General features: G+C 37.8%; 1 protein-coding gene across 1 annotated transcript in view; it reads right to left on the bottom strand.

Moving 5' to 3' along the window:
• atp2b3b (ATPase plasma membrane Ca2+ transporting 3b) overlaps positions 1-12235 on the bottom strand; it is a 67805-nt gene that overhangs the window by 21590 nt on the left and 33980 nt on the right. Inside the window, exons 13-20 of the mRNA XM_037685052.1 lie at positions 10776-10887; positions 10333-10467; positions 9294-9400; positions 9096-9171; positions 5012-5170; positions 4716-4895; positions 2165-2252; positions 1966-2072 (exon numbers count right to left, since the gene is read on the bottom strand). Coding sequence (XP_037540980.1) covers positions 1966-2072; positions 2165-2252; positions 4716-4895; positions 5012-5170; positions 9096-9171; positions 9294-9400; positions 10333-10467; positions 10776-10887 — 964 coding nt within the window. The remainder of the gene's footprint in view (positions 1-1965; positions 2073-2164; positions 2253-4715; positions 4896-5011; positions 5171-9095; positions 9172-9293; positions 9401-10332; positions 10468-10775; positions 10888-12235) is intronic.

Below are 12235 nucleotides of genomic sequence, written 5' to 3'. Positions count from 1 at the left end.
GGGGGGGGGGGGGGGGGGGGGGGGGGGGGGGGGGGGGGTTGGTAGGCAGGGCACTCAGCTCTGTTGACAGGGTGCTGCACCCTGCTTGTAAAATGGTGGAGGAAACGGGAAACACTGATGTTCGGTGGAGTTTGAACCCAGGTGCAGACAGACACGAAACTAAGGAAATTTATTTATTTAAATAACCAAAAAGCTGAAGTGGCAGCAAACTTGCAAAAATAGCAAAGTGGGGGAGACACGGGGGTACAGAGCATGACTGGCAGAGGAAGCACAATCCATAAACAAAATGACAAGGCAATTAAAGGGACACTAACGAGACATGACGAACACCGGAGGTGGTTATGATTGGGAGCAGGTGAAGGTGGCAGACTGAAGAGGGAGAAATGAGAAATGACACAGGAGGACAGAACACAAGGAACACAGAAACAAGAAATACAGGAAACTACTAAACACACAGATTATGACGCTGGGGCATAAATATTTGTCTTTTAGCCTGAATATTTATTAGAAAAACTGCAGCAGCAGAAACAGCCTGTCACCGTGAGAGAAACTCAACAGGCGGTGCGCTCCCGTAGCGATGCACGTCTCTCTCTCTGACCTGGAGTTCAGTCACGCACAGGTTGCACACGTCTGTATGAGGATGACGCTCTGCACACATGAACATTTAATAATAATTTAGACTTTAGATTCATAAGTCCCAAGGAGGTCGGGGAGCGGTGCGGGAGGGGGTGATGGTATATCAGTTCTGGTATCGCCCCCGGCTGCATTGAATTGGTCACGCGTGAACACAACGTTGAATACGTAGACGTTTAATAATTTATTCCAAGTCATCATCTTTATGAAGGGGTGGACAGTTATGTTAGGGAAGCAGGATGTCCTCCTTGGCTTGCTGCAGGTGAGCTTTCACCTGCAGTTCTTCTCTGACGCTCACCGTGAAGCAGGCCCCGCCCTGCTCTGCTCTGATTGGGTCAAACTGTGGCTCTGGTTCTGTTCATTGGCTGAAAGCAGCGTCAGTTTAATTCCTGCATCATCATTAGATTAGAAGGATTTAACAAGACTACAACAAAACGCACGTTTTCTTCCCCTCCTCATTTTTAAAGATGTTGGAAATCCATTCTGGCCACGTTCAAAATGACGGAAATCCGTTGTGGCGACGGAGAACTTTAATTCATGATGTCGTAAATTAACTTTGCTGTAAAATGCATCTGTTTCTTATGAGTACCACTTATTTTTTACGACTTTTTGTTGCCCATGGCCCAACAATTTTGAGACATGTTGCTGCAATGAAATTCAAAATTACACCCCCCCCCCCCAACATGGTACAAATTTTTCAATTTATTGTTTGATATGTTTCCTTTGTTTTATTGTGAATAAAATATGAGTTCATGAGATTTCCAAATCATTGTATTCTGTTTTTCTTTACATTTTATACAACATGCCAACATTTTTCAAATTAAGCTGCGTTATAAAAATGTGTCCGAGCACATCTTCGATCAAGAGTCTGCAACCTTTACAATCAAATGAGCCCATTCTGTCTCCAGTCCTCCTAAACAAAATTAGTCTAGAAACACAAAACCCATTTGAAGCTTTCTATTTGTTACAACAACAAAAAAAGAATAAAACAAATATTTGACTTGGAAATTAAAAATCCATTATTTTAGCTTAAAGACATAAAAATCTGTATTTTTATTCTGTTGTGGAAATATTAGGTAAGTACAGAACAAAACCAAACAGACAATAATCTAAAACCACCCTCTCATTTTGCCACTACAAATATATAAATTGTTATATTTCCATATTACGTTTCGATCAAAATTACAAAAAGTCACATGCAGCTCCAGAGCCACAACTCGTAGAATCCCATCTTTGATATTTTAAGCATTTTTAAAAAACGCAACACAAAAGCAACCTGAGGAGGGCTTTAAAACCACATAAACATTAAAGGTGAATAATATATCAGGTTACCATGGCGAAGCCCACATCAGCCTTCTTCAAAGCTGGTCCGTCATTAGTCCCGTCTCCTGTTACTGCGACAACCTGCCTCTGCTCTACGATGCTGCTGTCAATGATGCCTGGACACACACAGGAAGATTAAAACAGGCTCAAAGTGTGCATGTGTGTAAATTTAGGTGTTTGTGTTGCAGTTATTAATGATAATCCTCACCTTTAACCAGTGTGTGCTTGTCGGTCGGCGAGGATCGAGCCAGCACGCGCAGTTTGGGCCAGATTTTATCGATACGTTCCTGCTCAATCTGTGCGATGGAAAGAAAGAAGAGGAAAAGATGTGCGATGAAGAGTGGCACAACAAGAATCTCCTCAGCACTGATTCACTAGATGTCACTGCTAACCCTGAGCTCCTTTCAATGACATGATGGAAGAAAATGGATCAAAGAGCAACAGTAAAAATAACTCTTATAAAGCACTGGCTGCCATCCAATCAACAACACAGAGTGGATGCATGATTACAATTTACACACAGCATTTTACAAAGTAAATTTATATTCTCACTCTTTGGAAAAGCAAAGGCACGCCACTAATCAGCTACCTATCCTATTAAGCATTCAAATTCAAATTATACAGCTGAATAAGCTGAATGAAAGCACTGCGTGTACAAATGTTGCCTTTTTTTATGCAGATGCTACAACCACTTCAGGACAAAATTTATATTAGAGCCTGACCGGGCCGATATAGACGCTTGGGGACGTGTCATATCGGTGATAATTGTCCCATTATGCACTGATATAAACACTTCTAATTTTCACCCCTAAAATCCTGTGCAACAGCCATAATTGTACAAAATATCCAGCAGAGGGCGCATGGAGACTATTTTCAAGTCATGGCCGTTCATTTTAAGTTTCACTTTCAGCACAGACAAAGCAGGGAGCAATACCGTGTAGCATATTTTGCTGAACAGAGAGAGCACGGTAACTTTATTTTAACTGATCAGTAAAACAAGTCAACAATAATAAATCCTCTTCAATACTCCAACTCGCTGGTCATTAGCTACGTGCCTCTCAATTTAGCAAGCTAACGTTTAGCATAGGCTATTGCCTTGTCATTCAACCTTTATTTATACAGGTTAGTCTCATTGAGCCTCGAGGACTCATTTACGAGACCTGATTTTAATAAAGAGTGATGACAACAGTAGACGATCGTAAAATAAAGCATAAAAATTGGGAAAAATAAATGAAAGAAAATTATATTTAAAAAGCGAAACAAAAACATCTACACTGTAAAGTGATGTAAAATAATAAAGGAACATGTCTGCATTGGTTGTTGTCATGAACTTAGAAGTTTGAAGCCACTTAGAGAGGTGAAGGTCAAGAGCATCAGATCTTTTTGCAAGATAATCCAAGGTATTCTCAAGGTATTTTTGTAAAACTTTATCCAGAACAATAAATCTAAAGTACAGGTAAAATATATACCAGTGTTAGTAACGTTATCTTTGTTGTCCTCATTGAAATGCATCGATGGTCTCAGATCTTTACTTTTTGTAATGAAAAACAAAAACTCTGCTGCGGTCACTACTAATTAGACCTTCACCATACATGACTGTTGAAACAACCAACAGGGAAGGTGTTTGTTTAATTTATATTTTTGTGAGACACTAGATAACTTTAAGGTGAATAGTGGAGGATAGAAAATGTGAACTCACATTAGGAAGACTGTTTTTATGACCAGTGCACCACGGGTACACCTACTGTGGGACTAATTAAAGCGTGGATCTGATTAGCTTAGCTTCATGGTTGCTAACAGCCGCATTAAATAAACAAGCCCCGCCCCACTCGCTGTTTTCTTACATTCTTGGGGTTGGACACAGCTAAAAAATTTCAAGCTTTTATTTCGGTTATCAGCGGTCGCCAATATCAGTATGGGCGCTAGCCAAAATTTCCATATCGTCCGAGCACTTATTTATATAGTTATGTTCTAAATAGTAAATAACCTCAAATTATATATTCATATGAAGTAAAAAAATTATTGTGAAAAGTAAATTTAAATGCTGCTCCATTAGTGGTAGAGCACATGCCAGGTCAGTTACCTAATAAAACTGGAGTTTAAGGAGTTTTGCATTTTTTTTATTATTTTTTGAGAAAAGTTGATAAAAATTGAACATTTCTACCAACACTGACAGTGCAGCAATCAATTTAGTTCTGGTAGTTTGTCCAGTTAGTGCTGCTGACTTTTGGACTCACTATCACCATGTTTTTGCCCGTGTAATCTTGTAATTCCACCCCCAAAAAATGAAAAAATAAAAACTCATTTAAGAGATTAGTTGTGGAATTTATTGATTTTTATTTAATATATTCCTATTGATTTGTCAAATTTATTTTATTTCACCAGACAATGACATTTTCAGATGAAAAAACAATGTTTTTTTTTATCTTTATGAGTCTTTTACTATCAGTCACCAACAGATTTATCATAAGTAACCAGGTGATGCCAAAAATCTTAGTTTGCTCACTTCATTAATTTATAATTGTGTGTTTTACTGTCATCTGATGATTAAAAACTGTGACAATCTCAAGTGGCTGCAAAAATGTGACTGGTCTGAAGCCTTTGATTTAATTCCTTTAATTTTCTTGTTTTAATGCTACTCTAATAAAATTATGAACATTCTTGTGCACTTCTGTTAGTCAATTACCCCCGATGTTTCACTCTGGCACTTTACAGTTCATTTTCACTCCCACATTTGACCCTGTGAGACCCAATCTTACCTCCCCTTTCTCGTTCCTGATTCGTCGGTTAAACTCTTTGCCTTCCAGACAGATAAAGTCATCTCCGGGGTGAATGATGCCGCACTTGGCAGCAATGGCCCTGGCTGTGTTTATGTTGTCACCAGTTACCATTCGCACTGTGATGCCTGCACGCTGACACTTCCGGATGGCCTCGGGCACCTTGGAAAGGTCAAAGGAATTTGTCCACACAGAAACAGAACGTCAAATTAAATTAAAACGCATGGTAAATGATGTATAATGGACTGCACAAACTCCAACTGCTCTACAGTGCATACCTCGGGCCGCACAGGGTCTTCTATTCCAACCACAGTGATGCAGGTCAGCTCGGTCACTATTTCTGCCTCGTTGTCCCATTCTGGCTCTGGATTTGGCGCTAGATCACGATAAGCGATGCAGATGGTCCTCAACCCCTCGCACGCCATCGGCTCAATCACCTAGTAATCATTTATTAATAAAAATAAGACGGGGAAAAGCTCCAAAACATCTCCAGCCATCAAACTGTGCACTACTTGGCACACTGTATAAGAAAAGACAGTTAGATTCTTATTTCTAAGGCTTAAATATGGTTTGAGGTACAGTTTTGATGGATACTGTGTGACGCAGCTGCAGGGAAAGACCCCCAGCTTGCTGCAGACAGCACAACGTGATACAAAACAGACGTGACATAAAGCTGCCACGACGCAAACTGAACTACTGAGCTGGAATCAAGTTGTGGAAGGAGCAGTTATTTTTCTCACGGCACAAGCTGTGTTCATCATGAGCCAAATTTAGATCTGCCAGTCAATTACAAAGACTGCACACTCTGATAAAAGGTACAAATACGTGTGATTTTCTGCCAAACGCTAGTATGTCGACATAGCTGATGCAGCAAAGGCCTTTTATATTTAGCAGGATTGGAACTGATGGAAGTCGGTCGCAGCTGACGCCACATTTTTACTGGTGCTTTGTTCAGAAATGCTTCTGACGTTTAGTGAGATTTAGTGTAAATGTGGATTCTTGATGCTTTAATGTGGAAGATGTTTTTGCTTGTGGATATTTGAGGAAATCTCATTGAGTCAGCAAAGGAGTTTTCACAAAACATCTTCCAAATTTAAGCAGAAATATGTTAAAGTTCTCGTTATCTTGACAGTTTTGGTATGAAACAACTTTGTGATCATTTTCGAATGACCTGACAGCTTTTTATCTTTCATTTTATTTATTTTGATACATAAAATGTCACAGCTCATGACAGAATTGCTGCACATAAAAGAACAATATTTGCACAAGAGAAGAAGTGGAAAATGTTCAAATTGAAGCAAAAAGACGACTGAAATACTGTAAAAGCAACAACATACAAACATTTTATTTTCCAATTTTAGGCAGAATTTCTATATTTAAATAACAAAATATACAAATTTTTCAAAAAGAAAACAGCACAAATTGACTCTACATTTTTGCAAATTGAAATATTATGCTTTTATGTAAAATAAAGACATTTTAAACCATTTTGCACTCTGTACTCTTTTTAAATAGCATTTGTGAACTATATTAAATGTAGTTTTTTTAGTTGTTTGTTTATTTTTACCCAAATCGATAAGATTAAAAAAGACAACGAGGAAGAGTAAGCTAATTCGTAACAATATAATAATTAAGTAATATTGTGCAACTAACAGAAAACGCCTGACAGTTTATCACTAGCGAACTCGGACTGAAATTTATGCCACAGGATGGAAAAAAGCCAAAGTCAACAAAATCTAAACAAATTATTAATATGAGATAAAAATGAAAAACGATCAGAGAAAATTGTTGGTGTAAAATAGTTACGTAGGAAACGTCAAACGTCTGTGAAAGTGCAATATTCTGATTGTAAAACTGTTAACGGGAAAGCATAAATGTGGTAATAACTCACTAATCAAAGTTTTAAATAATGTTTAAATAATTACTAATTAAATTTAGCCCACCTTCATTATTACATAAAAAAGCTCAAACTGGCATCATATCGTAGAGATGAACTTCAGGGTTAAAAACAATTTTTGTGAGATGGTGATAGAAAAATCTGACGTTACTGAGTCTATGAAACCATGCAGCTGATTAAATCTGATATTAAACTTTAATGTCAAATCAGGATAAAAAATTTAATAACTTTGAGTCAAGCACATGAGTTTTACAGGTCTAAGAACATTTGCAAATATAGTTAGATTTTTTTAGTGTATAATACATTTTTTAAAATGTATATTACCCTGAAAAGAAACAAAACATGGATTTTATCAGTTTAAAGTTCTGATTAGCAGCTAATACATAAAAATGTAAACTTTCCTGGTTTTGTACTTGCTTTATTCAATAAGAAAATATTCTAAATTAATAAATTTGACCTCATTATAAGATTATTTAAACATCTGTCAACATGTTGTCAGTTTTCTTATCAAATTGTTGCAAACAAAACACAGTTTTATCATTAGCATATCAATATATAAAATCATTACTGTACAGTTACAAACATCTTCTTGAAATTGTTAAATTTGTTATTCGCTTTTGGCTTCTTACGATTCTGTGGATTAATTTAAAGTTTATTATTCTGAGTGTATTATAATATTACTCAGTTATTATAATTGATTAATCGCTGATAAGATCCAGAGTGGCTCTTTGCCTCCAGCGGAGGCGTTCAGGTACCTGGAGGTCTTGTTCTCGTGTGACAGTAGCATGAAGTGGTTCTCCACCTGACCCTCACCTGCGGTCATGAGGTGTGGATGTAACTAAAAGAACAAAGTCTCAGATACAAGTGGCTGAAATGAGATTTCTCCATTTGGTGGCCCGGCTCAGCTTTAACGATAATGTGGAGCTCCGTTGTGTGGGAAGAGATCTGTGTAGAGCTGCTGCTGAGGTGGTTCGGGCATCTGATTCGAATGCCTCCTGGGTACGTTCCTCTGAGAGGAGACCCCAGAGAAAACCCAGAACTTGGTGAAGGAATTATACTGTACATCCCCTCTGAACTGGGAATGCCAGAGAATTCCCCTCGGGGTCCAAGAGGAGCTGGAGTGTGTCACTGGGAGGAGAGATGTCTGTTTTTTTCTCCTGGGACCTGATTTCTCGATGGCCCAACTATGAATAAGTGATAATGTGTAGATAAGAGGATGCTGAATTCTTAATAGCAAGTGGTAAAACAAAATTAGATGATTTTTCTTGTTTAGTTACAAGTTAAATGAGATACCATTCTCCTGTCACTTAAACAAAAATCCAATAATTCTCAGTCGGGTCATCTGGACAGTTTCTTTTTTAAAGAGACGTTTCGCCCTCTATCCAAAGAGCTTCATCAGTCAGAGGAGTTCCAGTAAACCGTTTCCCCACCAAGCAGTAAACTCCTTAAGTGGACCAACAAGTTTGCTGGAGCTGAGATGGTTTCCAAAACCAAAGTGGTTCAAAGCAAACTGGTTCGTCCACTTAAGGAGTTTACTTCTTGGTGGGGGAAACGGTTTACTGGAACTCCTCTGACTGATGAAGCCCTCCGGATAGAGGGCGAAACGTCTGAATAAAAAAAGAAACTGTCCAGATGACCCGACTGAGATTTATTGAATTTGGTACTTGGATGATTGAGCATGAACTTTGTTCTTTAAACAAAAATCAGTTTAAGTTAAAGAAAAATCCCTGCAAGTGTGAATCCACTCTTTGTTCAACTCAATCAGTTTATTTGATAGTTTTTAATAAAAGAGTTCAACAGAACACGATCAAGTCAGACTTTTTGGTCACATCTTATGAATGTTTTTATTGTTTTATTATTGTGGCTGAGAACATTTTCCCCCTCTGCCCTGAGGACAAGCGGCTCGATTGTCTCTCAAACCACTCGCTCATCTCAGACTGAAGGCCTACTCACGACGTCTCCCTGATGCCCGTGAACCGTAGTTTTGAAGACAGTGTTGTGAGAGATGGCTGCAGCTGGCTTCAAGGACGCCCACTGAACTCCACAGAGCTGTTAATGTTATAAAAGTCAGCAGATAGCACTGTTCACTGCTCATATCTGCGACATGTCTTCATGCTTATGCACTGATGTGTGCAACATGTCCTAAATGAGTCCTTGCAAATAAAATGCTGGATGAAAAAAATCTTCACCTGCCGTTGAGTGTGGTTATTTTGCATAAATGTTAGTGAACGAGAAAATTTATCCAACAGTTACTTTAAAAGAAACAAATCTGCTGCCTATTTTACCTTTACAGAGCTTTATATGAAGTTTCAGACCTTTTTATTTTTAAACAAGTTTTGAAAATACAGTTTATCTTTCTGGCACCTAGAGGTATTGTTCACCAGTTCAGCTCCATCATTTAATTTATACAACTATTGTCTTCAGGTTAGATGGTTTGAATCCATCACAATATCATCCATCCTTACCTGTTTAACCATCTCGTCTCTGTCACGTGGGCGGAAACTACGTGGTTCTCCATTGGCGTCTAAAACGTAGGAACACCTAAAATAAAAACAAAAGAGGAAATCAACGTTTACCTCCTAAATTGAAACTGTTCATCACAATTAAACAATCTGAGTTGGTTTTGACTCTACTTCTTCAGAAGGTCTAAAGTGACCACTCACTTCTTTAGCATGATCTCAGAGGCTCCTTTGCTGTAAAGACGGAAGGTCCCATCAGGCAGCTTGATCACCGTACTCATGGATTTACGCACAGAGTTGAAGGTGTACACCTGAAAGACAAAACAAAGATTTGTTACCTAAAAATCTCAGAATGAGTGAATGAAAGTGTATCCGTTTTATAAATGTGCATCAGAAGTCGTGCATGTGAATTCATGTTTAAACTGTAAACTCATTTATTCCATCTGTTTCCTTCCTCTCACCAATTTGCCATTGTGGGTTCTGGGTCTGCTCTTTGTCCTTTTAGGTGTTTTAGTTGTATATAGTTTGCTGCCACAACAACCTTTGGTTCTTGATTAATAAAGTTCTTCAGTTTTATTTTATTTGAGCTCCTTGTAAGTCTGCATGTCCACCACCCAAACCTCACACAGGCCAGTCGTGTAAAATAAGAAATTGTCACATTCTGTCCTATAAACTAGACCAGCTGTGAAGAAATGACAGCCTGAAGACCTGACACTGGGCCCAAGAGCTGCAGCAAACAAAGCATCCTGAAAATGGTCAGGTACAAGGGCTGGAAATTAGTAAGAAAAATAAAACTAAAGTTCAACAAATAACTTTGAAGGATCTTCAGAAAGTCTGAAGAACTGCTGCTCAAAACCACTTTAACACATTACAAGACAAAATAGCTGCTTCAAGGAAAAGTACAAAAAAATAAGGAATGACTCAAGAGTTTTCATCACTTCTGTCCATGCTAGAAATGTTTTTACAACCATAGGACGCGTTTATAAATGTACATTTTATTTCTTTAACAAAATGCAACTTTATAAAACAACTGGTTACTATATTTAAAATAACACAAACTCAATCCTGAGTTCTGAATTTAAGCAATTTCACATTTACCTGCAGTAAAAAAAATAGAGTGGCATTTTCATTTTGGACAAAATTCCAGAATTATATTTATTCAAATAAACACGTGAAGGAAATGGAGTATCTCGATAGATTCATAAATATTTTAAAGCAGATACATGTGGATGTGAGGCCTTACCTTGTACAGTTTTTCCTCTGGGACCTGCTCTCTGACAGGAGCATAGTCCCGCTGAAGGTCTAACACGAATCCCAGCAGGCCACATTCTGTTTTGTTTCCCACCTGCTTGGCAAGACCCCCCTCCACATCAGGTGGCTGTCAGAGAACAAGTTTGATTCACAGTTTGGAGATTAGAGAACGTAGGTAGAGGATCAAAGAGAAAACGTTGCAGAATCATGAGGTTTTCAAATGGTCTGTAAAAAAAAATCTAGGAAATCGGTTTAATTTCTGCACAACTTTAAGGTGAAGGTCATGGTTCTTTATTGTCGTTCTCATCACATGTGGTACATGAAGTGGAACGAAATTGTGTACTCAAGGTCCCAGTTACATCCAACAATGGCAAAAATATAAAGTGTAAGAAGAAACAGTAAATAAGGATCTAACGTACAATATATATAACTTACTAAGATTTTAGAGGTGTAGGCGCTGTTGATGGCGATAGCGTTGACTAACAGATCCAGAGTCCGAGGAGTGACCTGTCCAGGATCTGGGATCACACGGTGGTGCACGTCACCTGCAAAACCAATCACACGTTACCACTTTCATTAGTAAATCCTATATACACAGTGTTTATATCAGGATCTGTATTTTTTATTTATGATTTTCTTTGGAGGAATTTTTACACTTAATTCTCTTTTGTTATTTGTTTTCTATAGTACCGGTATATGTATGTTTATGTATGTATATATACATGTACATATGCATATACATGTAAGGTACATGTACTTTGTATATATACATGTGTATATATATATATATAGATAAGTTAATCGTGAATGCAGTACTCCCTACCACCTTGTGCATGTGAATATTGTCTTTTTCCAAATTTGTGTATTCTGCTTGTTTTTTCTTGACTATTTCTTTCTTTCTATCTATCTATCTATCTATCTATCTATCTATCTATCTATCTATCTATCTATCTATCTATCTATCTATCTATCTATCTATCTATCTATCTATCTATCTATCTATCTATCTATCTATCTATCCATCTATCCATCTATCCATCCATCCATCCATCCATCCATCCATCCATCCATCCATCCATGCATCCATCCATGCATCCATCCATGCATCCATCTAGTTTTAGTTTGTTCCTAGTGTTCCTTGCATCACTGGTTCATTTCTCCTCAGTCTCTGCTCCTTCAGCTCCTGCCCCACCCACTCTCACCTGTCCCCAGTTGTCATCATGCCAGGTGTTTCCACTCTGACCACTGTCCATAGAGTCCCCCGGCTCTCGTCTATCTAGTCTGGCATTCTGTATGCTTACGCCATGTCAGGTCCTCCTCCGTGTTCCCCTCCAGTTGCTGCCACAACAGCACTTTGTTTTTTGTGAATAAATAAAAGTTTTCACTTGAGCTGTTTGTGTCCAGTTGTCCAATGCCAACAAATCAAGACAGTCTAAATGCATTTCATTCATGTCCTGCTGTTACAAAGTCATGAACCTGATCTAATCAATGCAACTCACTAATAGAATCACAGCATCTTTCTCTAGTTGGCATGTTTGGTCTCATTATTAATACAAAGAAGCCTGGTTATAAATTGTGAGAAGTAATGCTTAAATGTGCAGCTATTAACACAAAATTAATAAATTATTTTAAATTTATTATTCAAGTAACTTTCCCTAGATTAAAAAAAATGTATAGTAGTATCAATAACGATATGTATAATGATACAAAACAAACATGTTCATGTATGTATCATCTGAAAATAAATTACTACAGTGTTATGCTGCGTGCCGTATGGGACAAAGAAATACACTGAGCAGTACTTTCAGCTCATTTTGTGTCTAAGAAAAGTTAATTTTGCTCACATCACCAACTAAGCAATCACTTTATAACAAACCCAACTTAAACATAACTCA

The sequence above is a fragment of the Nematolebias whitei genome, chromosome 11, assembly GCF_014905685.2.
Source record: "Nematolebias whitei isolate Nwh7 chromosome 11, NemWhi1, whole genome shotgun sequence".
Classification (NCBI taxonomy): Eukaryota; Metazoa; Chordata; class Actinopteri; order Cyprinodontiformes; family Rivulidae; genus Nematolebias; species Nematolebias whitei.
This window is presented reverse-complemented; position numbering and strand designations above follow the sequence as displayed.